The 25,752-nt window shown below is 41.4% G+C and overlaps 2 protein-coding genes across 5 annotated transcripts in view; one reads left to right on the plus strand and one right to left on the minus strand.

Annotated features, from left to right (window-relative positions):
* Positions 1 to 25,752, plus strand: part of LOC144981346 (uncharacterized) — a 676,107-nt gene that overhangs the window by 99,349 nt on the left and 551,006 nt on the right. The window lies entirely within an intron of this gene.
* LOC144987769 (uncharacterized) lies at positions 1,218 to 25,601 on the minus strand. 4 transcript variants are annotated; one of them, XR_013651443.1, is made up of 6 exons: positions 24,063 to 25,601; positions 15,655 to 15,948; positions 12,362 to 12,955; positions 11,105 to 11,168; positions 8,535 to 8,681; positions 1,218 to 5,763 (listed from the first exon to the last, which is right to left on the minus strand). XR_013651443.1 is itself a non-coding variant. In XM_078937144.1 (5 exons), exons 1-5 carry the CDS (start codon positions 24,235 to 24,237, stop codon positions 5,558 to 5,560), a joined length of 1,416 nt encoding a protein of 471 aa, XP_078793270.1. In that variant the 5' UTR covers positions 24,238 to 25,597; the 3' UTR covers positions 1,218 to 5,557. The 4 variants fall into 4 exon arrangements, 3 of the variants coding, with proteins under 3 accessions (XP_078793270.1, XP_078793279.1, XP_078793274.1); XM_078937144.1 differs by lacking the exon at positions 11,105 to 11,168 and having other exon boundaries at positions 24,063 to 25,597; XM_078937153.1 differs by lacking the exon at positions 1,218 to 5,763 and having other exon boundaries at positions 6,421 to 8,681.

Here is a 25,752-nt window from a genome sequence, read left to right on the forward strand (position 1 = left end):
ATAACCCCCGTGGACCATGTGGCCCAATGAGAGACCTGTTGCCACTACCACAAGACCCCATTAAGCTCCCGGAGGTGATATCTTTGGTGAGCATGAAGCCTGGCTCACTTGGACGTTGTGTATACAACAATGGCACAGTGAAAGTGGGCATGGTGCCCTGGCATCTGTGTAACGTTACCTTAACCTTCTGTGACTACAATCTTACAGTTCGGTCTAACTACTCAGCTTGTATGAAGAATGCCAACAGGATCAGAGGAAGCTGTGGATTACTCCTGATCAAACGAACATTTGACATAAGAAACCAGACCAAAGGTAAGCGGGTTGCAGCCCCATAGTGCCTGGGGACCGAGGATCCAGGGTCCTGGCTGATTGGTATTTCCTGTGCGGACACACTGCCTATGCATCCCTTCCTCCAAACTGGGGAGGACTTTGTGCTCTGGTCCCTCTGGTTCCACCTGTGTTCTTCATGAACAGAACCGTCCCGACACCCCACCCCGCACGCCGGAAACGTGCTGCACCAGAGTTCCACATGAACGTCCTACAAATGACTACCACTACTGGAGTCCCATGGGAGTTCCGCATCTGGGGTGGAGGAGCAAAATTCGGACAATCACTCCTTCCATGGCTCGGAGTGGGAGAAGTAAGGGACCACATCGAGATCAACAGGTACGCATTGCTGAGACTCCTTAACACCACCTACAAGTTTTCCAATGCATCAGCAGCAGAAATGTCGGCCATAAGAACTATGGTTCTGCAAAATCGACTCGTGCTCGACCTCCTAACTGCATCATCAGGAGGTGTGCAGAATGGTTGGAGACACCTGCTGCACTTTCATCCCGGACAGCACCAGTGATGGACAGGACATTTCTACCGCACTGCATGACTTAACAGAGCTGCAAGCCTACGTTAAGTCTGCGACTCCTGGCGTCAGTCCCACCAGTGACATCTGGTCCTGGCTGACCACAGGCCCATGGTGGCACCTCCTGCTGAAGTTGTTGACCCCTATACTCATCGTTTTGTGCCTATTTTGTCTTTTTACAACATGCGCTCTGCCTTGTGTCATGTCCATGATTGCAAAGGCTACCACGCAGGCTTTCATTCGTTACCAGCTTGTCCAACAAGCTGAAGAGGACCCATCCCCATGTGAATACTCCTACGTCAGAGGCATCGTATGAATCTCTCACAGAAAGTGCCAAAAGCAAGTGGTGAAATGATGATGTTTGATGCTCTGTTCTAAAAATAAAAACCAAAAAAAATAAATAAATAAAACATTTTTCACGTTTGTACCTTCCCCTTATAGTGTTTATGATGTGTTTGAAATGATAAAAAGGGAGGGATGTTAGAGTTATATAATTATCATTTGCTTGCATACTATAATTTCCATAATATGTTTGTCTCATTTCTATCTTTCAGTAAGAAAACAATGACTTGAAAAGCTCTGATTATACGAGAATAGGATGTTCTTGTTGTTTTTGATTAAATGACCCACATTCATGTCTGCAACCTTCAGTTTTCAATAAAAGAAGGCTCCATGCATTAGGATGGCAGAACTCCTCTGTGACAGTTTGCGCTGTGACAGACTGATTTTCCTTCTGCAGAAGTCTAGCAAAAGTTCTCATCTCCTGTGTGGTTCTTCTCTTTATTAAGGAAAAAGTCAAAAACCCTGACAAGCTCCACACTCAGACTGAGTTTATAGAGGCTGACAGGACTGAGGTTCTGCCACAACAGTTGATAAAAGGGGATATCCCATGATGCACTGGGATCCTTTTCAGTCTTTATGTAGATTCATCAGCCTCTTTTATTTCATGTTTGTGTTTTTTTTCTCTTCATTAATCTGTAATTTGAAAATCTGGAGTTCTAAATGTTTTTTTCTCAGCTTCAGGAAGCGACACAGAAATCTGACACGTTTTTCTGCAGCTGGAGTTCATAAATGTGTCAGGATGGAGGTCAAACATCTTTGATGGTTAAATCAAGGATTATTTTGAATGTTTTAGATGAATTTCTTTGTGGATGTTCTGTACTCCAGCACTTCTCTTTGTCCTTCTTGTTTCCCCTCAGATCTGCTGCTCCATATCCTCAGACGATGAAGAAAAACTGAATTTTACATTAAGTCAAACTATTATGATCTAAACCAATCAAAGCTGCTGCTGTTAAGATGCTGACAGAAATGTTTCCATTCTGCAGGTTTACCTCAGGTTCCTCTCCTTTCTCTCACATTGTGGTAAGTGTTGAGTCACTTTTGAAAAACTTTCATCATCTATGTATATTTGTACAAACATGAGCTCTAAAAAGAAAACTGGAGGGATTTTAAGGCAACAGAGAAGACAGGTTTGATGAACTTCTGCTCCCACAGTCGATGCAGCAGAGACAGAAACTGAAGCCTCCATCACATCACAGGCAGAGAAAGGAGGCAAAAGCTTTCAGCTCCACTTTTATCTTCTGCTTCATTTTGTTCTCAAGACTCCAAATAAAAGTTTGATTTTGTGTTTTGACAGGGAACAATACTACATTTGAAATAATATCACATATACGTGAACTTCCTGCTCAGCCAAATGGTTGAAAACATTTTGAAAACATATATGTTTAAAAACCTTGTTTTTATGTAATGCTTAGCCAAGGCAATAAGAAACATTAAATAAATGTTTTTATTGATATTTTATCTTCGATGGGTTGTTAAAAAAAATCGTTCTTGTGTCAAAAACATAAAGAAAATCCTGTCCTGATAAACAGAAACAGTTTATAAAAGCTTGTAGATTAAAAACTAAATTCAGACTGCAGAACACAGTTTTCCTGCTCTGCTCCATTCTGATCATCCATAACCGTGATTGATCCATGAACGTCTTTGGTCTGAGCTGGAATCTGGATCTAAACTGGACAGATGGATAGACCTGACATTGCTGCTGATTTTGTTGTACTGCTAATGTTAGCTAGGGGGGGTATAAGACAGAGGGGGAGTTTGTACACAGATGGATTATGGGAAGGAGACGGCCTGAATCTGCACCACCATCCTGCATCAGACGTGAATTACTGTACTAATAAACTTCTGTTGCTCTGGAGAAACTATGTCCTAGAACACGACACAGTTTTTTTTACATTTTTATTTTTTCTAAAAACAGCATCGACATCATCATCATCATCAAAAGACCAATGGGAACAGTTTAGAAGTAGATCAGAAGATGATCAGAGTGGGATTTCAACAACCTGTCATCCACAGATAAGGGATGGAGGCACATTTGTCTGATCGAATTAAGCCCGTTTGGACTCTGGCGCTCCACGCACACTGGATGAATAGTGGCGTTTGGAGGAAGTGCGGCTGCGCAGTCCGTCACTGAACACCGTCACTGCCTGGACCTCTTTCTGGGTCTTAGTGCCGTAAAGGTTACAGCTCCTGGTTCCACAAGAAAAAAGTCCATTCTATAGGCCACTCTGACATCATCATCATCAAAGACAGCGTTACCTAGCAACCATACCAAGACCATAGCAGCTATAGAGGGAAACACAACAAACCATCAACGGCGGTTAAAGCAGTCAGACGTTTGTTCTGCAGCTCAGCAAAAATCTCTGCTTTAGGTTTTGGGGAGAAAAACAAAGGAAAACACACGGAGAAGGATTCTGCAAAGGAAATCCCAAGTTCTATTGGTAAGTCAGCGTCCTGGAAACATGCTTTGTTGGTTCTGAAGTGGCATGAATGCAGACTTAGATTGGTTTGTTTCCTTGGATTCTTCAGATGGATTCAAGCTGTAAATGTTGTCAGCATAAAGCAAGTTTGGACTAAACTAAAGCAGAAAGTGGCTTTGAAGATGGTCAGGAGAAATGAGGGCTTTTTTCAGGAATTCTTGGAAGAGGAGGACTTCTCCAAACAACCAGAATCTAGGAGGAGGTTTTTTCAGCATTGAGATCAGGATTTAGCATGAGCTTCAATCCCATTTTTGTTCAATCCAAATGTTTACCGTCATATTCAGGAGTTCAACTCTGAAAGCCACCATGACATCATAGACATTAAAGAGCCTGTTACCTAGCAACCAAACACAACAAACTGTAGACTATTCAAACTGGACATTTTGGGGCAACAATTCTTTTCTAACTCAAGTTTTTAGGATTTAGCCTTTTAGGATGTTTGTCAGGGAAAGAAGTTAACCTGGGCTCCAAATATTGGAAGACACTGATCTAAAAGTACTAGGACATCTGGAGAAAGCTCTAGTTCTGCTCCAACTCAGTCCAAAGCACTGAAGATAGATGGAGTTGGAATTGGGAGAGGACTGAGCTCATTCAAATGAAGAAAGAACAAGTCAACAGATGAAGAAGATTTCAGGAAGTTTCCCATTCAACAAGTTCAAGTTTCCAGAGAGCTAGTTTAGCATCTTCATGAGATGTTGCTGGGGCGGAGCTTGAACACACACCGCTTCCTGGAACCCAAACTCAGGCTAAGTGGAGGAAAAGTTGGGATTTCTGGTGTTTGTAAAGATCTGGAATGGTTTCCTCCCACAAAAAGGCCTTTTTCTAGTTTCCTGCAGATGAATTCTTTTCCTGCTGGGAGTTCTCATCTGGGTTTGCAGATTCTTAGTTGGAGGAAAACTTGGAGCAAATTCTTCCCAGAAAAAGGATTTTCTCTGGAGTGAATTGACATGAACAGAGTGAGTTTGGACTGAAAGCAGCAACAGGGAGGAGATGTTAGAGCTTCATCAGAAAACAGCTTTCTGGAGGAGTTGGAAGACGTCAACAGTCACAGTGATGGTGAGGAGGAGGAGCTAAGACTTCCAAAGTCAGAGCTAAAGATGGAGGAGCAGCAGGAGGAGGTTCTTCACTGAAGGAGAGCACAAGTCCAGCTTGTCAGTGCTTTGCTGATTGGCTAGTTGGATGTGTTCTTTGATGAGCTTTTCAATCTGACGTCTGCTTGGAGGACTGTTTTCATCCTTTTGGATGATTCCACTATTTGAACCAGACCTGGAACTAGAAGAGACTCAATGAGAACAGAAAGACAAGAAAGGATCCAAACCAAACTCTTCTTCTGTCTGACTTCAACCATGAAGGGACTTGAACCCTCAACCTTCTGATCCATGAGGCCACATGGTCTGTGAGAACATCCAGGTCCAGCTGCAGGTGGAGACAGATATGAGCAGAAATTCTCTAGTTGGCTTCAGATTTGAGAGTTTCCCAAACAAGCAGTAGCACAACTCCACTTTTCTCTCCAAGCCCATCCTCTGAAATCTGATCTTCTGAGGGACGAGAACACATGGAGACTGAAACTACCGGAGCATCACTAGAAGGACAGTTGGACTCCCCTCTGGAAGAAGAAGGCTTGAGCATGTTGACGTGAAAAACTCCACATTTCTTCTCTTTGTCATTTCTAATACAAGTTCAAACTACAGACCTGACTGATTTGGTTTGGTTTTTGTTATTTTAGCCATCATGTATGAAGACATCAGACCTAGAATTACAGAAAAAACATCAAAAATGTTCAATAAACTTATTTTAATAAACTGAAAATGTATAATTTCTGTCTACTGGAAGTCATCTGAAGTGAAGCTGTGAAAGTGACCACATTTGTTCAACAACCTCATAGCAACAAGAAACAAAGCAGATTTCTCTCCAAAGAAGTTTTTTTCCTCCGTTTTCCATCCAAACAAAGACAAACAGATGTTCTGTTTGGCAGAAATGTGTTTCCACCCAGAGGAACCTGCAGCAGCTGCTGATCCATCAGAAGATTCTGGACCTGCAGAGACTTCCCACACAGCTGCCTCTGCCTCCAAAGAAGCTGCTGATCTGCATGGAGAGAGAGAGAGAGCTCCAAGTCTCTGCAACCAAAGCAAAGAAGCAACCAGAGAACAGAAGCACAGAGCTGAAGCAAACATCCCAGAACGTTTGCTTTGGGAGTCCCACCTTCAGTTTGATCCGCTTCAGGGTTAAAGTCAGGCTAGTTTAAACATGCTTCCTGGAATACCCCCCTGGTTATTTTAGTGGAGTTTTAACCACCAAATGTGGTGTTTTTTTATCAAAAGAGTTCTGGATCTTCCCTCAACGTTGGAGTCTGGTCCTGCATTTGGGTCATCCTGATATACCGTAACAAAGCCTCTTTTCTGGGCTGCAGAATCAGCTGATTCAAGGTGATTACATAATCACGTCCCTACTTTGCAGTGCTGCATCTCAGTGTGAGGCTGCTTTCTCTACATAAGAATCTGCTGGGATTTTGTCAACTCTTGAATAGTTACTGGAACAAAAAGAATGTAAACACTGGAGATAAAGCCAGGGCTCCAGACTACCTTTTTTCACAAGGAGCACAGTGGCCCCTAACTGAAAATTTTAGGGGCACAACCAGAAAATTTAGGGGCGCATACCGTAAATCAACATGCTAACCAAATCTACTAATTTCCACTGTATTACTAATAAATACTTTAATAATAGATGCAGAAATTACAATGTGCTGTTTCAAATTCAGTGTCACATTTTATTCTGCACTATTGAAGATGCAACAACAGGTAAACTGACAAAAGCATCGCTGTCATGACAGTACAAATAGTAAAGAAAACGGATGGAAATTTATCTTTGTGACACCAAATAGGTGCAGCCAGGATGCACAATAAGCGTGTTTGAGATCACCCAGGTGAACTCAACGCTGCACAGATCACCTGGTGTGTGACATATATTTTTGTTTTTGCTCCAACATCAACTGTCAATCATCACAAAAATATCGCGAGAAAGGGGTGGGAGCAAGGCGCCAACCTACCCGGACACAGCTGAAAGCTGAACTGACTGAAAGCTGCCCTACAGACTACAAAACAATGCATTATGGGACATGTGTCCTGATGGTTTTTGTAGTTGAGTGATTAATTAAAATAATTTAAAATACCAATTCATTAAAAAAGGCTACATACATTACAAAACATTCATATAATCATAAAATATATAATAACACAGATCATACTAAGGGTGAGAAGAATATTAAATCTAAATTGAATGTTAAGGACAAGTCCAACTTCCTGTCCTCCTTCAGTCTTGCTGCAGATTCGCCTTCATCTCACAGCCCCCCCGCCTGGTCTCCCCAACGATCCAGGCGAGGTGCCGGTTCATCTCAAACACGTCTATCGTTGCATTTTCCCCACGTATTTTCAGTGTGTCTAAAACTAATGTTGTTTTTGCCCGCACGTGTTTAAAGTTCAAGCCCCGTTAGCTGTCACGCATGTACGTGTGGGACATTTATTCTCCTCAGCTGACCCGACTCCCGTGGGAGCGGCGTGCTGCCGTAACACAGCAGTGCATAAACCGTTTGATGCGCCGCCGTAACCGTAACCAAAACCTAAACCTTCCTCCGGGTCTGTGTGACCCAGAGAAAATTTCAGCACGGACTGCATGTATTTAGAAAATTACGAGCGAATAAATACGTTCTAGAAAGGAAAATTAGGAACTTCTTCATGTGGTCCGGGGAGGGAGCTGTCAAACCCTGTCATTGTCACGCCCCCAAGAGTCATTTACCCCACTGTGATTGGTTGGTCATCTCCGTGCACGACAATGAAAAAGTTTCATTCATTAAAACTGGCGGGCTGCAGTAACATTAAACCTTCATATTAAGGCGGGGGCCGCAAAATATCATCTTGGGGGCCGCAAATCGCCCACGGGCCGCGAGTTTGAGACCCCTGCTGTACACTCTGGCACTGGTACACTAGCCGCAGGTCGGAAGAACGAATCAATAGTTCACTTACTCATAACTCAGACGGACATATCAGGATTTGATGATATTTATTTCCTTCCCACAGATGTTTACGCGCGCGCGAATATCTCTAGGCCCCGCCCCCTCCACATATTTAAGCCACTTACAGTGACTTATTCTTCTCACACGCAGTGGCCGCCTCACAGACGGGCATCACGCGAGAGTGTGTGCTCGCGTTTGATGAGTATGTGCGCGAGTGTGTGTGTGTCTGCCTGCGTGTGTGTGCGCTCGTGTCTCAGATTATTTCATCGATCATTAACGTCCCCCTTCCACATTTAATGTATAAAAAAATACGGAGGGTGGGGGAGGCAAATTTACTGGTCGCACATGTGCGACTGGATGTAAAATTTATTTGCACACTCTCAAATTTTGGTCGCAAAATGCGACCAATTGCTCGCAGTCTGGAGCCCTGGATAAAGCCCCTGTGTCAAAGCACATATGTTTTTTCAGAACTTATGTCAGTAAGCTTTAGACTTTATTTTGGTTAGAAAAAATAAAATTATTATGCATTTCAGAGGAACACAACTCCCAAGTGCATTTTTACTACACTCTGCTATATTTATAATGATTGTGAGTCAGCCATCTTAGACGTTGTAAATAAAAAAGGAAAGAAAATGAACAGGATTACCAGCACTGTAAAACACAATGATCATATATCAATAGGCTGAAAGATCATATTTCACCTCAGTTAAAAAAGTAATTACAGAAACATAAGCAACCTTTCTCCTCTTGGCTTCATCATGCGGTAGCATAGTGGCTCGTTAGCTTGCTAACTCGTCCAACTTGTGGTTAGCTTATTAAAAAAACTGAAAAACAATCTTCAACTCACCAGGATATCTCTTTAAACACAACTCTGTTTGAAAATCTTTAGATTCCTCCTTCAGTGTCGATTCGTGCCAAGTTGCTATTTCTGTATGTGTTCCAGAAGCACACTGATGTCCTCTCATCTCACCGTGTCGTCGCAGATGGAAAAAAGCTGGAGAAATAAGGAGTGATATTTTTGCCCCCATGTTGCACACAAAACTTTCTAAGTTGCAAGTGAAAATATTAAATATTTGCTTTTTGATCATTTTTATTCTGCTTTACTTTTTTTTTGCTTTCAAAAACATTTTTATTTTGCGTTTGCAAAATGCATGTTTTTGGATGTGTTGTGTCAAATCTCACTTTTGTCCTATCTTTGATTTTGCTGAGTTAAGTTTCATTTTAGTATTCAGTTTTTCAGATTAGTTTGTCAACATATCCAGGATATCCAGAGATCTTTTAGCGGTTACGATGTCCCCAGCAGTAGAAAAAAAACTCTCTCACTCGGGACAGAGGTTGCAGAAATGGAGATACCTCTTTGCCAATTTTGCAATATGCTTCTAGCTGATCTCGTTGGTTCTTCCCAATTCAAGAGGGTTAGCATCAAGAGGGATGCATCCTGTTGCTCTGTATTTGGTAAACTTTACTTTCATCTCCTCCAAAATAGCAGACTTATTTTCCACTAGCATCTGAAAGACTTTGCCAAACAGTTCAGTCATTACTAATTACAGACAATCTGGTGATGCCGTTTTAAGTGCATTAGCAGATTAGATGTTTTACAGCAGCATGCGCGATCTTCGTGAAACACTAGCTGCGTTTACATGGGCAAAAGTAATCGGAAAGAAAGCCTGATCAGAAAGAAAACATCATGTAAAGATGCCGTTCGGAATACTCTGCCCCGATCAGACTTGTTTGGATCAACATTTCTTTCCGAACGAGATAGGTGGGTTATACCGATTGTTTATCCGACCGTGGAGCATGTAAACAGTTCATTCCGATCGTGTGTCACTGCTGCTCTGGGTTACTTCATGCATAGGCGATGTTTTGCTGAGAGAAAGCTTTGGAGCTCATAAGGGACCAACCTGCTGCTCTGCAGAGGCCCCGTGAAAAGCGCTGCTCCGCTCTCGCCCCACTGCCTCTCTCCTCTCTTACACCCTTCACGAGGGGGAGTAAGGGGGAGAAGCGCGTTTTGTTATTTGTGGGAGAATTCAGACTGCGAGCCGTCCTGCCGCTCTGGTTTAGCGGCTGCAGGACTCAGGAGGAACTGTGTCCGAGCAGAGCTCACACACAGCGGCTTTGGGGCGGTGTGTGTGAACTTTTCAGAGCAGTAATGTCGCTCAGTCCTTAGAAACTGTTCAAACAATCACATGGATTTGTGTTTCCAGTTGTGTCCCGACAAAATAAAGGATGATGTTATTCCCAGACATTTACGTGCAGCTAAGATGCGTGTTTATAGCCTGTCCTAACCCTTCTTCCAGCTCCGTTCTTCCACAAAAAAGCACTGACCACATGGATTAAAAATGAAAACGATGAGCGAACAGGCGCTTCATAATATTCATTACATTAATAAAAAGCATGTTTGGAAGATCGTCTCGTATATTACCGAGCTGCTGCATAAATGTCTGTGGCAGCTGTTTGTTAACAACGGGACCCATGTCTTCCGGGATTTTTTTACACTACTGCGCATGCCCAAATGATTCATTCCGACCGGAAGTGTGAACCATGGGAACGTTTGTTCTAATCGGAAAAAGGTTTTCTATGACCATGTGCACGGGTGAATTTTAACCCGACCATTGATCCGATCAAGATATTTTGCCCATGTAACCGCGGCTAGTGTCAGTACATGGTGTTTGACTTATCCAACTGTCTTTTCCCTTCATGGATGCTCACAACAAATCAAAAGTGTTCCCACACAGGAGAGCGTAAGGAGATGGGAGGGTCCTCAAGTTCTGGTCTCGCGTCTGCATTAGCCACAGTGCTATAGTTGACATGCTAACTGTCCGTCACCTAATGGCGTCTCTTTGAAAACTCGCGTTTAACATTAGTTCCGTCTTGGCGCAAAGTTATTAGATTGGGAGGAAGAAAAACAAAAAAACAAATAAAATTTAAAAACCAAAACGGTACAAAGGTGAACCAAACCAAAAGTGCCATACCGAAACGGTTTGGTACAACGACGTGTACCGTTACACCCCTATTACTTGACCTAACAAAGTATATAGTGCAGTCACTACTTTGGGTTTAAATGTTTATTAAATGTTCATTGATCACATTAAGTGTTAGAATTAAAGATGTATAAAAAAACATTTAAACCATAATGAAGACATTCAAGAATTAGCTCTAATGACTCAAAAAAACCAACTCATTTCTATTTGCAGGTACATCTAAAACAATTCATTTTGTGAAAAAGTTGTACAAATTTTGTCAGCAGTAAAACTCTTTGTCTAATATCATTACACAAAGATTCAAATGTATTGATCCATTACTTTTTTTGCTTTTGATGTAAAGTTGAAAACCTAAAAAGAATTCCTAGAAAGTAAGAATATTATATTATAACAATATATTAGTAGAAAACTTCATTTCTACACATGAAATACTCACTTGTGCCTCCCTGTAATGAAGTTACTTCATCAATATGGTATGGAGGCCATCAAATTTTTCCCTCCTGTAAAATAAAGTCTTTAACTGTGGTGCAGAGGTTGAGGTGTCGACCTCTTATCAGAAAAGTTTAGAATTTAGAGTTTACACTATTTTATTACATTGTTTGTAAAGAGAAAGTCTTGTGAGTTCTCATGTGTGTTTTAAGATTAGATAGTCGACCAAAACCTTTATCACATTCTTTACAAGAAAAAGGCTTTTCTCCTGTGTGAGTTCTCATGTGTGATAAGAGACCAGAACCATCACTAAAACGTTTTTTACATTCTTTACAAGAAAAAGGCTTTTCTCCTGTGTGAATTCTCATGTGTGTTTTGAGACTAGATATGCGACTAAAACTTTTATCACATTCTTCACAACAAAAAGGCTTTTCTCCTGTGTGAATTCTCATGTGTGCGTTGAGAGTAGACACATCGCGAAATCTTTCTTTACATTCTTTACATGAAAAAGGCTTTTCTCCTGTATGAGTTCTCATGTGTTTGTTGAGAGAAGATGTTTGATTAAAACTCTTACTACATTCTTTACAAAAAAAAGGCTTTTCTCCTGTATGAATTCTCATGTGTGTTTTGAGATTAGATATTTGATGAAAACTCTTACTACATTCTTTACAAGAAAAAGGCTTTTCTCCTGTATGAATTCTCATGTGTGTTTTGAGATCAGCTTTATGACTAAAACTTGAATCACATTCTTTACAAGAAAAAGGCTTTTCTCCAGCGTGAATTATCATGTGTGATTTGAGACTAGATATTTGATTAAAACCTTTTTTACATTCTTTACAAGTAAAAGGCTTTTCTCCTGTGTGAGTTCTCATGTGTGTTTTGAGAGTAGATATTTGACTAAAACTTTTTTCACATTCTTTACAAGTAAAAGGCTTTTCTCCGGTGTGAGTTCTCATGTGTCTTTTGACATGAGATATACGACTAAAGCTTTTCTCACAGTCTTTACAAGAAAATCGCTTATCTTCTGCATGGATTCTTGTGTGAATTCTGAACAGAGATATGTTACAAAAGCTTTTACCACATTCTTTACAGATATAACATTTTTCATCAGACCCAGTTTCCATGTAGTCAGATGGGTTAGTAATTATTGTTGAGTTTTTACCAGACCTGATAGACGAAAGTCTCTCTTCTTTTGGAGATTTTTTACTTTTCTTACCCAAACTTGGCTTCTTGAAATTTTTTCTAACATTGGAGTCACACTGACCTGCAGACATGTGAGACCTGTCCACACTTTGGACATGACTTCTGTCTCTTTTCTTCCTCTGATCTCTGTTCTGTGGGTCTGTCTCTTCATCTGTAGCTGATGTTGATTCTTCATGTTGGTTTCCTTCTTCATCCTGACTATCAGTTACATTAAACTTCTGCTGATTGTTTAGATCTGCTTCACTTTTCTCATCTTCCTCATAAGTAGGGATCTCCATCAAGGTATCAGTCTCCTGCTTCAGATCAAGCTGATCTTCATCCTGACTGATGCAGAGTTCCCCTGGTTCCTCTTTCATCTGTGGAGGTTCTGGTTCCTCCTGTTCCTCTTTAATCTGTGGAGGTTCTGGTTCCTCTTGAATCTGTGGAGGTTCTGGTTCCTCTTTAACCTGTGGAGGTTCTGGTTCCTCTTTAACCTGTGGAGGTTCTGGTTCCTCCTGTTCCTTTTTAATCTGTGGAGGTTCTGGTTCCTCTTGAATCTGTGGAGGTTCTGGTTCCTCTTTAACCTGTGGAGGTTCTGGTTCCTCCTGTTCCACTCTGAAGTTCCTCTGCTGGTTGCAGAGATCTTCCTCCTCAGTCATCCAATTCTGGGGGAGGCCTGCAGGGACACAAACACAACAAGGAGCCTTTTATACGTTTCCAGGACTTTTGGGTTTTTTCAAGCATCAATAAACTCTGTAATCAATGGAAAAAATGTCTGAGGAATCTGGAGGACCAGAAGAGACTCATTGAAACAATACATATAGACGCCATTAATTAATTAAATAAATGTGACACTAATTCTTTAAAATTTGAAATAAATAAGCAAAATTGTCATTAAAAGTGTCAATATTTAATTTAAATTAAATGTTAAATGATTTACACGGGTCACATTTCTAAGTTGTTCTAATATTCTACATTCTATTCTATTTCTCCATCTGAAATTGACACAGTTTAAAGGTGAACTTTGTTTCAGGCTGATGGTTGAACTTCCGCCTTTTTCTGCCTTGTGCAATGAGATGAGAAGAGAACTTGAAACTTTGTTCTTCCAGTTTATTCTTCTGGTTCTAGAGAAGGAAAGAGCTGATTCCACTGGTGACAGAAACCAACACACAGTAGTGCCTGATAAAGACATGTCACTGATCACTCATGGATCATGTGTGTGGTTCCACCAGCACAAGCTATTGCTCCAGGTGTGTACATTGGAATGTGTACACAAGTGGTATCTGGACAGTTGTGGAAAGATGTACACAAATATACACAACTGGACACACTGGACCTCTCATCTTCCTCATAAGTAGGAATCTCCATCAAGGTATCAGTCTCCTGCTTCAGATGAAGATGCTCTTCATCAGCAGACAGGCTGTAGGTAATGACAAAGTCCACAGTGTGTCCTCTGTTGTGAGCAGCTGTGGGACTCTTTTGAAATCTGTGAAGATTTTTTTTTATTTGAAATGGTTTATTTCAAGCAATAAAATTGAAATTATACACAAAAAATACAATCACGAGTTATACATTCATACAATAACTAATCAAACTTTGGATAATTAAACATATTCATAAATGTTGCTTGAAAGGGAGTGGAAGGAAGCGAATTTATATAATCTCACCCCTGTTCTACCGTAAACATTTTATTACATGATTTATCAATATGTGGATCCTTGCTTTTATCAGACAGAATTAAGAATCTTGAAGTATCAATAAAGCACATGACAAGGATGAATTGCTTAAATTGTTTAAAAAAAAAAAAACTTTTAGAAATCAACATGGCAATGAAGTATCCAAAATATATGCAGATTATGTTACTTATAAAAGTCATTGATATGATTAAAAAATAATACTATAACAGTAAAATAGACATTACACTGTTTCAGGAATTTTCATAGCAAAATTTGATCAAGTATCAAAAGGTAAAAATATTTGCAAAATTATGTTACATTAGGAAAAATCCTGAATCAATTTATCAATTTTTTTGGAGCAAGTGAAGTAATATCATTAAAAGTCAATCAATTTAACCATTTTCATTAATTGATTAATCATTTGTTTTATTATTTTTTTTGTATTTTTATTTAATTATTTTTTACATATTTTTATTATAAAGTAATGCTGTGAAGTAAAATAAAAAGGGTCCATATTTTGTCGATTGTCCAAGGTTGGCATTTCTTCTTCTGCTGATTAACAGCCGTTCTTCTGGGTTTAAACAGAGTTTATAGTTCTCTTCAATATTATGTCTGCAGACATTAGATTAAGGTCCCTATCCTTGTTCAGCTGATATCAGCGGCGCCGAGTTGTGGTCAACTTGTCTGCAGTTCAGAACTCTCCGCTGAGTAATCAGGTCACTTCAGACTTTTGGAGAAAGTGATGAATCCGGCGTCATATTTCTTCAAATTATTTGGCTCTTTGATTTATTACTCCATGTTGTTTCAGACGTCCATGATCAAGCACTTCTCAATGTCCTTCATGGTGTTCACAACCAGAACCTTGGACCGATCCGGCGGACCGAGTCGTTTGATGTAAATCCTGCAGCCTTTAACCCAAGTGTTCTCAATCTGCTTACACTTCCTGAGAAGCCGTGCATGTTTGGCGATTTCAGCATTCCTTCTTGTCAGATGGTCGTTCAGATAAGCAGCAGATCCTTTCATATTTTTACGCTGATTCATCAGAGCTAGCTTGTGTTTTTGATTCACAAACCTGATGAGGATTGCTGGTTTATCCGTCTCCTTTCTCCTGGGGAGCAGGTGGCAGGTCTCGATGGTGTTGAGATCCAGGGAAATCCCTTTACACGTGAGAAATGATTCCACTTGGTGATCCAGAGACTCTCCACTGCTCTCCGTTTCAGGACTGCTAGCACTATTAGCATTAGCAATGCGAACTCCAGCTGCATTTAGCTTTGCCCGAGGTTTGATCGGTACTCCAGTGAGAATGAGATTATTCATCCTTACTTGTTGTTCCACATCGTCCAGTCTTTTCTCCAGAATGTCGACCCGGTTTTCTCGTAAAAGTTTAGTTTTAGTGTTTTCAGTAAATGTTTCTTGTTCGGCCCAAAACCCAAAGCGTGTTTTAGATTTAGGCCGCCTGTGTGACGGAGTTTGACGCCCATGTAGTTTATAAAATTCATGATTTTTTGTGTGTAAAATGGACAAATGAGGATAGAGAACACAAAAAGAAGTCATCAAATTTCTGTGTGAGGGGAAAGAGGGGGTTACTCGCCCGGGTAGTAAGTTAATGTAGAACCACCACTGAGTGACAGACGGGTCCCCAAAAAGAAAAGCATGAAGCTCAAAGGGCTTCTCTCTGTCTTTGATGAAGGTCACATACCTATGTGGTGTAGCTGCAGCTGTGGTTTCCAGATGACATCCAGCAGTCTGCGCTGACGACAGAGCTCCTCCTCGTACTGGACGATGGTTCCTTCACAGCGTCTGCAGATTTCTTCAGCAGCAGCAGCTAGTCGCTCGCTGATCAACTCTCTCAGAGACTGAAGGGAAGACATGGTTCCTGCTCCGATCTTCAGCTCCAACTGAACCCTCAAAACTGGTTCCGCCGGTTCCGATCTGAAGTTCCTTTGTGGGTTGCAGAGACTGTCCTCTTCAGTCAGCCAATGCTGGGGGAGGCCTGCAAAAGCAAAAGAAGACGCCTTTTTTATGTTTGAGTAATGTATTGTAAAAACGCCAATACAAATTTTACAGTCTCTTTCAGGATATTTGGAGGAGGAGCCCCTGAAGGACCATTGTTTGTAACGTAAACTTCCTTGTAAAGGCCCGTACACACCGGGACGAATTTCGCGCGTGATATTCGCCGATGTTTAACACCTAGTGACTAAACAAAGGGCACCAATGTGAGTGTGCACACCGACGCGAAAAAACGCCACACGTCAAAGCGTCACTTTTAAAAAAACGCTTCGGGATCGTTTTTTTGGTTTGACGCACCGCGTCAAAAACTATACGACCAATGAGAATGGTGCTTTTGCACATGTGTCTGGAGCTTCTGAAGTTGCAGTAAAACACAACTTGGCGGTGCTCAATAACAAAACTGCCTTTCTGAGCACACATACCAGCGAAGAAGATAGACGCCAAGTAGCGTCTACACTGCCACAAAGAAATAATGAGGGACATTCTAAAATATCCCCGAAAACGCTCATGATACATTTTCAGCTCTTGTACCAGTCGATAAAACTCCCCGTGTTCTTCTCTTCTCGTAACTATGGGATATACCCAAAATCGACGTCTTTCATCATTCAACAGAACAATAATTTCTTCGTCGCTAGAACTGGAGCTACTGGTGCTGGAAACATTCATGTTTTCTTTGTTTGATTCTGAAAGGAGTAATACGAGTGTGCCCCTTTTGCGAGCTCAGCACACGTTCAAAATCTACAACTTAGTGGTTTACAACAGTAGCCTTCTGGCTCCTCCCTTTCTGTGTGGGGTGGGTGGTGCTGGGCCTGGGGCGTCGGCGCCTCGGGGATGGGGCCCCGGGGCTGGGGGTCCTGGGCACGTTGCTGGGGGTCGGCTGTTTGACCACCGGGGGACAGTCTACCAGCTGTCCCCAACTTACCCCCTTCCTCATATAATCTCATATTAGGATGAGGGGGTGGGGGGGTTAGCCTGCATTGAGCCTGGGGGGGGGGGGGGGGGGGGGGGGCTACTTGGCAGTGGTCCCCCTCCCATGGTTGCCGTATGGAGTGGGCCCCCCCTCTCTCGGTTTTATTTGCACTTTAGACATGTAGGGCCCTTGGTAGGGGGGGGGGGTGCTTGGACATCACTGCCAGCAAGCAGCAGATGTCCTCTCAGCACCCTACCCGCCAATTTTAACTGCACCTTAGACATTTAGGGCCCCTTGGTGGGGAGGGTGATGGGACATCTCTGTGAGTAATCAGGAGATGTCCCCTCAGTGCCCTACCCTAGCTGTTGGACAGGACAAGTAAAAAAAAAAAAAAAAAAAAAAAAAAAAAATCAAAGATGGCGACTTCTTCCTGAGGTCAAAGTTTGACAAAACTCCTGAGGTGTTTGAAGACTGAAATAGGCAGTGTGTGTGTGAAATTTCATGGAAATCAGTCTAAAAAAATTCATTTTCCTAAAAGCCGTGTATTATTAAATCGTAGATTTTGGCACACAATGTCTGCCAAACTACAGGTTGTGTGCAAAATTGTTTTTTGTGGTTTTTACCATAAAAGAGAATAACAGTAGGGAGCGCAATGCGTGTCACTGCGCATACCGTTCGTGCATGTTCAGTCTGCCATTAAGAAACTTGGTTTCCGCACTGGAAATTTTATGTAGTTAATATATGCATCACGGTGCAATTTGGAATAGCATCTACTTCGACTTTCATTCAGAAAAGTAAAGTGTATTTACTGGACATTTTTGTGATCCAACCGCAGCTTTTTTTCTGATTTTGGGTCGATCTCCCAGCTTCGTGAAACTTACAAGGTGATTAAAATCTCCCAAACCCCACCCTAAACATTGAGGAAACCCCCGGAATTCGATTTTACAGACTCAATTCTCTATAGAAACGTCTAGAAGAATTATGTTAATGAGTGCGACAATGAGCGATCATTTGCCAAAAGAGGCACATTATTATTTTTCTCACTTTTACAGTAAAACTGTACTACAAGAACAAAGTTAAACTGATCACTGATTTTAGAGAGTTGTAAGAAAATACCTAAAAAAAAACACATTTTTTTTATTAAGGGTGTTACGACCCCTAGTAGTTGTCTGCTTGTCTTGTGTGTGCGTGTGTGTATGCATATGTGTTCTCAGCTCCTGTAGAAGTCCAGCTCCTGCACAGCTGCTGACTCCGCCCCTCTGCAGAGCTGATTGAGGCTGCTACCTATCACCTGGCTTGGAGGGAAGCTTAAAAGCTCCGAGGATCCTCTGCTCCAGTGGCGGCTGCATTCCTGAGTGGGAATTTGTTCTTCAGCCTGCCCCTGCTGTCTGCCTGGCCTTAGCTCGAGAAAGCCTCTGGTTTCCCCCTTAGCTTTGATTCTGGTTTTGTCCTTTTGTTACATTTACTCTTGTGGTCTTTTGTTTGCATTTTGAGTAATTTGGTGCCTTGCTTTAAAGCCTGAGAATTTAAGTTATCCCATTATTTATTGCACCTTTGGTGTTGAGTTGATTATTTCTCTTTTAGTCCCCTATGAGTTTTATTTGTCACTGAATAAACAGCTGTGTGGCCAACTTTAACCCCGCCCGGTTATCATAATTTTCTTTATGTTACACATTTCTCCCTCCTCTCTGAAGAGGGACGTAACAAAGGGTTACCTGTTAATGTAGATAAAAATGTTTGCTATTTACAATTTTTGTGTTATTTAATTTAACCGTATGAAAGTACAGGCAGAATGTAATGACATTTTTTAACAAAATCCCATGTTCTGATTCCACCATGGTTTTTAAAAAGTTTTATATCAAAGCAAAAATACACCCACAAAGTAATTATTTATGCAAAAACACAATGCCATTATTCCCAGTTACTTCAGATCTCACTTATTACTTTTAATCTTATTGACATTTTTCTGTGAGTGGCATGTTTTGTCGGGACTCAAGAATCAACAAGACTCTTTCAACTTCTCTCTGCCAGGTGTGGTAGAGGCTTCATCTTCTCAGAGATTTTTAGGTAATATTTAAAGAAGAAATAGCAAATATAAGAAAACTGTTGAAAGTTATTCTTTTCCTGATTTGAGCTATTTTTGAATGAATGTTCGTCTTTTTTCAGATGGCTTCATCAGGGCTGCATGTAGATCTGTCAGAGGGAATCTTAGCAGCACTTCAATAGCAGATCTTCAATAGGAACATTTTTCAACTAAGCCAACTGAAAAAGAAAGGGTTGACATCTTCAAATAAGGATGCCCTCAGGTGGATGAGATGTTTAATCCCAAAAATTTCACCAGATATTACAGAGAAAAACTTGGACAGGCAGTGGAAGAGAGTACTTTGTGTAAAAGAAGATTATCCGAAAAACAGCAATCTTGATGAATGGAATTTGAGACCATACATCTGTCCAAATGTTCTTGGCCAGCGGTCAACAGAAAGGAATAAATCTTTAGATACGGGAATATTTGATCCTTGACGATGTTAATAAGCAGTTAGCCAAAGAGGTTGCCCAGCTGAAAAAGGAGAGACAATCACCCAACAAAACCAAACACGCAGAACGGCGGAAAAAACGACAGTGAAAATATCAAGGAGTTACGTTCAGAAAAAAAAGCATCTTGAAACTGAAAATGAGTCACTCACAGAAAAGCTAGAAGAAGAAAAAATGCTGTAAAAAGGTTCTCATCAGAGTCTAGCAGATTAAAATCAAAGATAGCACGCTTCCAATTTGAAGCAGAAGAAAAGGAGCAATGCGAGGGATGTACAGTGATCCCTCGCTATAACGCGGTTTACTTTTTCACGGTTTCGCTACTTCACGGATTTGCATCGTGCATTGTGTTCTGCATTCTGATTGGCTAAAAAGTCACTCCGCTTCTTCTCAACCTGTGCGTCAATAACGTTGCAGTTTAATATGTACACGTACATAAAACAGCTCGCCAAATTTACATTACGTTCGTGCAAATTCTCTTGATGGTGGCATGTCGGTGTATAAGGATCTTTTTGCAAAGCAGAAAAAAGAGCGACAACTGCCTATCACTATGTTCTTCTCCTGAACAAACACAGCTGCACCGCGGGCTTCAAAAGAAGAAAACACTGCAGAGCGGAGTCAGGATGCAGCGGCTCAGTCTGTAGAGCAGTGAAATACACCTCAGTCACTATTTGTCCCACTGTATTTTGTATTTTTTTCACAATCATTTTAAATTTTCTCCCGTTTAATCCAATCACTCGGGTCGCGGTGGGCGGGGCTAATCTCCGCGATTTGAAGCCTTCTGTTTACATTGATGATTAAAATTATTATTTGACAGTACAGAAATTCTTTGTTGAAAAAAATGTTTCTAAAGTACTTTCATTTCTGAAACAAATGCTTGAGCCTGTAAAATGGTTTGTTCTTTCTATTCAATTTATAATAGAGGATTTAACTGTTTAATAAATGTAAAAAAAAATAGAGGTTTCTACTTCACGGATTTTGTCTATCACGGGTTCTTTGTGGAACGTAACCCCCGCGAAAAACAAGGGGACTACTGTAATTTGGAAAAGTCTGTCAAGGAACATCTTCCTGGGGGGAAATTTTGGGATGCAGGACAGCATGTGAGAAGCGCAACTAAAGCAGCTCCAAAACACAACAATAATCCAGAAAGGATATTTGTGTGTTAGACTATCTTGTTCACCATAGGCCTAATGCATCTGCTGTTACAAATGAAGCATATCTGATGTCCTCCTACTATAAGACATCAGAGTGGGTGTCTCAGTTATCTCCTGAAAAGCTGGAACAACTAGTGGGTGATGTAAGAAAAAGAAGAAAGGAGCTGGAGGCTAAATTCAAAGCAAGGGAGGCCAGTATCACAAAGAGCCATGAAGAGAAGCAACTAAAAGCAGTGGAGGCTTTGGCAGAAAGCAGGAGAAAAACATTTGAAAAGAAGAAGAACTTGACTGAAATAATCATTGATGCAGGTCTTTGGCAATCAGAGAAAGATGATAGTAAAATGGAGAAGTATGACAGTGATGCTGAGAGATTCAGAGCTCTTACAAATCCGCTTCATTTCCAGCAGGAAGTGCTACAGCAGGACCCCAGGGGGAAGGAAGGATGTTTTCATTGTTTCCAGAAAAGGCAGTACAGGGAAAGCTAGAAATAAGCCATGGACTGAACTTAAAGATAACTTAATGTTTCTCATCCAATCTGCTGTGGCTGCAGGTTCTTCTCACAAGTGTGCCCAAGAAAAAAGGACCATCCAGTCCTTACCAGGTAAAGGAGTATGCCACTCATTTGCAGATGATCAAATCTACATTGGAGAAGTTATTTCCCAAGTCCCTGGATTTCCATCCTGGTTTAATGTAATTTATGAAGGAGATGAAGCGGTGTAGAGCAACAAACTGATGGATGGAAGTCTGGAGATCATCATTGAAAGCTCCTGACTTTGGTTATTGATTTAGCTGGGTTATTGAGTATTGTGGATTTTTGGATGATGGCTAATGAAACTAAAAAGAAAAGGTTTATTCACTTGAAATGTGTGTGTTTTACTATCTAAAATTGCCTTAGAGAAGGAAAAAAACAGATTTTTAAATATTTAATCAAATGTACCAATAAATTAATTACCCGAATTATGATAATAATGGATTGGATTTATGCGTTTTTCAAGACGCCCAAAGCGCTTACAATGTGTCCATTATTCATTCAGTCCTCAATCATACTTGGTGATAGTAACTACTGTTGTAGCCACAGCTGCCCTGGGGCAGACTGACAGAGGCGTGGCTGCCAGTTCGCGCCTACGGCCCCTCTGACCATCACCGGAACATTCATGCACATCCACACACCAGTGGAGACACACTGGAGGCAAGGAGGGTGAGGTGTCTTGCCCAAGGACCAGGGCTCCAGACTGCGACCAATTGGTCGCATTTTGCGACCAAAATTTGAGAGTGTGCGACTAAATTTTACATCCAGTCGCACATGTGCGACCAGTAAATTTGCCTCCCCCACCCTACGTATTTTTTATACATTAAATGTGGAAGGGGCACGTCAATGATCAATGAAATAATCTGAGACGCGAGCGCACACGCACGCAGGCAGACACACACACTCGCGCACATACTCATCAAACGCGAGCACACACTCTCGCGTGATGCCCGTCTGTGAGGCGGCCACTGCGTGTGAGAAGAATAAGTCACTGTAAGTGGCTAAAATATGTGGAGGGGGCGGGGCCTAGAGATATTCGCGCGCGCGTAAACATCTGTGGGAAGGAAACGGAGCCAAATATCGTCACAACCTGATATGTGCGTCTGAGCTATGAGCAAGTGAACTATTGACTCGTTCTTCCGACCTGCGGCTAGTGTACCAGTGCCAGAGTGTACAACAGGGGTCTCAAACTCGTGGCCCGCGGGCTATTTGCGGCCCCCAAGATGATATTTTGCGGCCCCCGCCTTAATATGAAGGTTTAATGTTACTGCAGCCCGCCAGTTTTAATGAATGACACTATTTCATTGTCGTGCACGGAGATGACCAACCAATCACAGTGGAGTAAATGACTCTTGGGGGCGGGACAATGACCGGGCTTGAAAGGATGACACCTGACAGCCCCCTCCCCAGACCACATTAAGGAGTTCCTTACTTTCCTTTAGAACGTATCTATTCGCTCGTAATTTTCTAAATACATGCAGTCCGTGCTGAACTTTTCTCTGGGTCTCACAGAACCGGAGGAAGGTTTAGGGTTTTGGTTACGGCGGCGCATCAAACGGTTTATGCACGACTGTTACGGCAGCACACCGCTCCGTAACAGTCGGGTCAGCTGAGGAGAATCTGCAGCAAGACTGAAGGACAACAGGAAGTTGGAGTTGTCCTTAACATTCAACTTAGTTTTAATATTCCTCTCCCCCTTAGTGTGATCTGTGTTATTATATATTTATTTTACGATTATTTTAATGTTTTGTAATGTATGTAGCCTTTTTTATTGAATTGGTATTTTAAATTATTTTAATCACTCAACTACAAAAACCATAAGGACACATGTCCCATAATGCATTGTTTTGTAGTCTGTAGGGCTGCTTTCAGTCAGTTCAGTTTCCAGCTGTGTCCGGGTAGGTTTGCTCCTTGCTCCCACCCCTTTCTCGCAATGTTTTTGTGATGATGGACAGTTGATGTTGGAGCAAAAACAAAAATATATGTCACACACCAGGTGATCTGCGCAGCGTTGAATTCACCTGGGTGATCTCAAACACGCTTATTGTGCATCTTGGCTGCACCTATTTGGTGTCACAAAGATAAATTTCCATCCGTTTTCTTTACTATTTGTACTGTCATGACAGCGATGGTGCTGTCAGTTTACCTGTTGTTGCATTTTCAAAAGTGAAGAATAAAATGTGACACTGAATTAGAAACAGCACATTGTAATTTCTGCATCTATTATTAAAGTATTTATTAGTAATACAGTGGAAATTAGTAGATTTGGTTAGAATGTTGATTTACGGTATGCGCCCCTAAATTTTCTGGTTGTGCCCCTAAAATTTTCAGTTAGGGGCCACTGTGCTCCTAGTGAAAAAAGTTAGTCTGGAGCCCTGCCAAGGACACAATGACAGTTTGGCTGGTGGGAGCGGGGATCGAACCGCCGACCTTTCGATCATTGGACGACCCGCTAACCCACCTGAGCCACTGTCGCCCTTTCTTATAATAATTAATCCGTTAAAAAATGTAAAAAATTTGCTGAAGCACCCTAATAATGTCCTGTGAAAATTGGAGTGTTTGGAGCAAAAATAGGGAAGATGTGATATCTAGAAGAAGAAAAAACATTTTTGTTCAATTTAATGTTTTGTTCCTGTAATTACCAAGTTTTCCCATTGATTTTTATTCACAAAACAATAGAAATCACTAAATTTTAATAACTTGCTTAATTTTAAGTCTATTGAGCCAATTTTTTCTTTAAATTTTGTTCAGAAATGTTCTATCATATGTGGTCACATTTTATCTGACTGGGCCTTAAAATCTTCTGGCTTGTGGTCCCTACTGTGTTAGGGAAAGGTCAGAACTCTGATATCCACTAAAGAAAACTGAGAGAATCAGCTGCTGATAAAGACTCAATAAAACCCAAATCTGAAGGAGAAATCAGTGAGAGATGAACTAAGGTCTTCTTCTCTGTTTCTTTGCTGAAGGTCATATACCTATGTGGTGTAGCTGCAGCTGTGGTTTCCAGATGACATCCAGCAGTCTGCGCTGTCGACAGAGCTCCTGCTCGTACTGGACGATGGTTCCTTCACAGAGTCTGCAGATTTCTTCAGCAGCAGCAGGAGCTAGTCGCTCGCTGATCAACTCTCTCAGAGACTGAAGGGAAGACATGGTTCCTGCTCCGATCTTCAGCTCCAACTCCCACAAACACCGCCGTCCTCTTCACTGCAGCTCCGATCGATCATCTGCTAGTCTCACAATCACAGCAATCCACGTTGTCTTTCCGTTCAACACTTCTTCACTCATTTACGACACTTTGGAAAATGCTGAGAGTTCCCACACGAACCACGTATCGTCCTTTCTGTCCAAAAACCTCACAAACGTCCCAACAAAACACCACCGACCTCTCAACACAAGCTAACGCTGCTAGCCTGCTAACAAGCTAACGCTGCTAGCGCCTCGTGCTGTTCTTCTTTTTTGTTTGGCTAACAGCGTCATGGTGCTTTAGCGCCACTGTGGGTACCGGATGTTCTCGGGTTGCCGGATGTTCTCGGGGTCCTTAAGGGTCCTTCCATTGAGTTATATCACTAGAGGAGACATCACGTGGTTCCTCATGGGAGGAGAGCACCGCCATCTTGGTGAGGTCAAGTTTTGAAGACCAAACCACTTTTATAACATTTAATAAAGAGCTCTGTTTTTGCTTTCAATCACTTCATTATATGAAAAAGAAGAATGGCTTGAAATTGCTTAGTTTTGTTCAGAAATACAAACTTCACAAGTACCCCTAACTTAACTATTATTAGACTACTTAGACTTTTTCTATGTTCCTTTATTTTATTTTACTTATGTTTTTATTTATTTGTGTGTTATGTTCATTGTTTCTTTTTTCCCCTCTTTTGTTTATTTTCTATGTCAATATGTTATATTTGGCAATGGTGACTGATCTTCGAGGCAATATTGATTACATCGTTATTGTTCGTTGTTAACGTTAATGTCATTGTTAATGTATGATACCGCAATTGTCAATAAAGTTTTAAAAAAACTTAGCGACGTTAACTCATTGGTCGTGGCAACTTACAGCCAATCAAATAGTGTGACGTCATCATCGGTCGAAGGACCCTGAAGGACCCCGACAACATCCGGCAACCCGAGAACATTCGGTACCCACACCACCAGCTGGTCTGGAGTGTTGTCTGTCGCCCACATAATGATGTGGATGGTGGCATAAAATCGCCCTTTTCACCTTTACTGGCAAATAAAAGAAAAAGTGGCAGTTTTCATCAACAAAATTATGGTGTGACTAATCTTTTTCGACCAGAAAAAGAGCGACCAAACTGGAGAAGTGGGAACGGTGCTTTCCGGTTCCGGTGTGGGTACCGGATGTTCTCGGGCTGCCGGATGTTCTCGGGGTCCTTAACCTCGCAATAATCCTAAAAACAAAGGTTACTGGAAGTTCAACTCTAGTCTATTAGAGGATGAAGTTTATTCTCAAGCGATTATAAATGAAATCCAAAAGATAACTAAAGACAGACAGTTTAGCACTCAGAGGGAGAAATGGGAATTTTTAAAATTCAAAGCAAGACAGATCTCCATAACTCACAGCAAAAGATTGAGTAAAGATGGTAAACAAAAAGACATGGAAATTATCAGAGAAATTAACTCTATTTGTTGTAAATCTCTATTGAG

This window comes from Oryzias latipes, chromosome 2 (assembly GCF_053564925.1).
Source record: "Oryzias latipes strain Hd-rR chromosome 2, Olatipes_Hd-rR_3.1".
Classification (NCBI taxonomy): domain Eukaryota; kingdom Metazoa; phylum Chordata; class Actinopteri; order Beloniformes; family Adrianichthyidae; genus Oryzias; species Oryzias latipes.

Coding starts and splice junctions, on each gene's coding strand:
- LOC144987769 (XM_078937144.1), bottom strand. CDS start 24,237: ATGTCTTCCCTTCAGTCTCTGAGAGAGTTGATCAGCGAGCGACTAGCT. Junction 8,682..12,361: donor CAGGTCTCACATGTCTGCAG/GTCAGTGTGACT, acceptor TTATTTCTCCAG/CTTTTTTCCATCTGCGACGA. Junction 5,764..8,534: donor GTGTTTAAAGAGATATCCTG/GTGAGTTGAAGA, acceptor CTCTCCATGCAG/ATCAGCAGCTTCTTTGGAGG.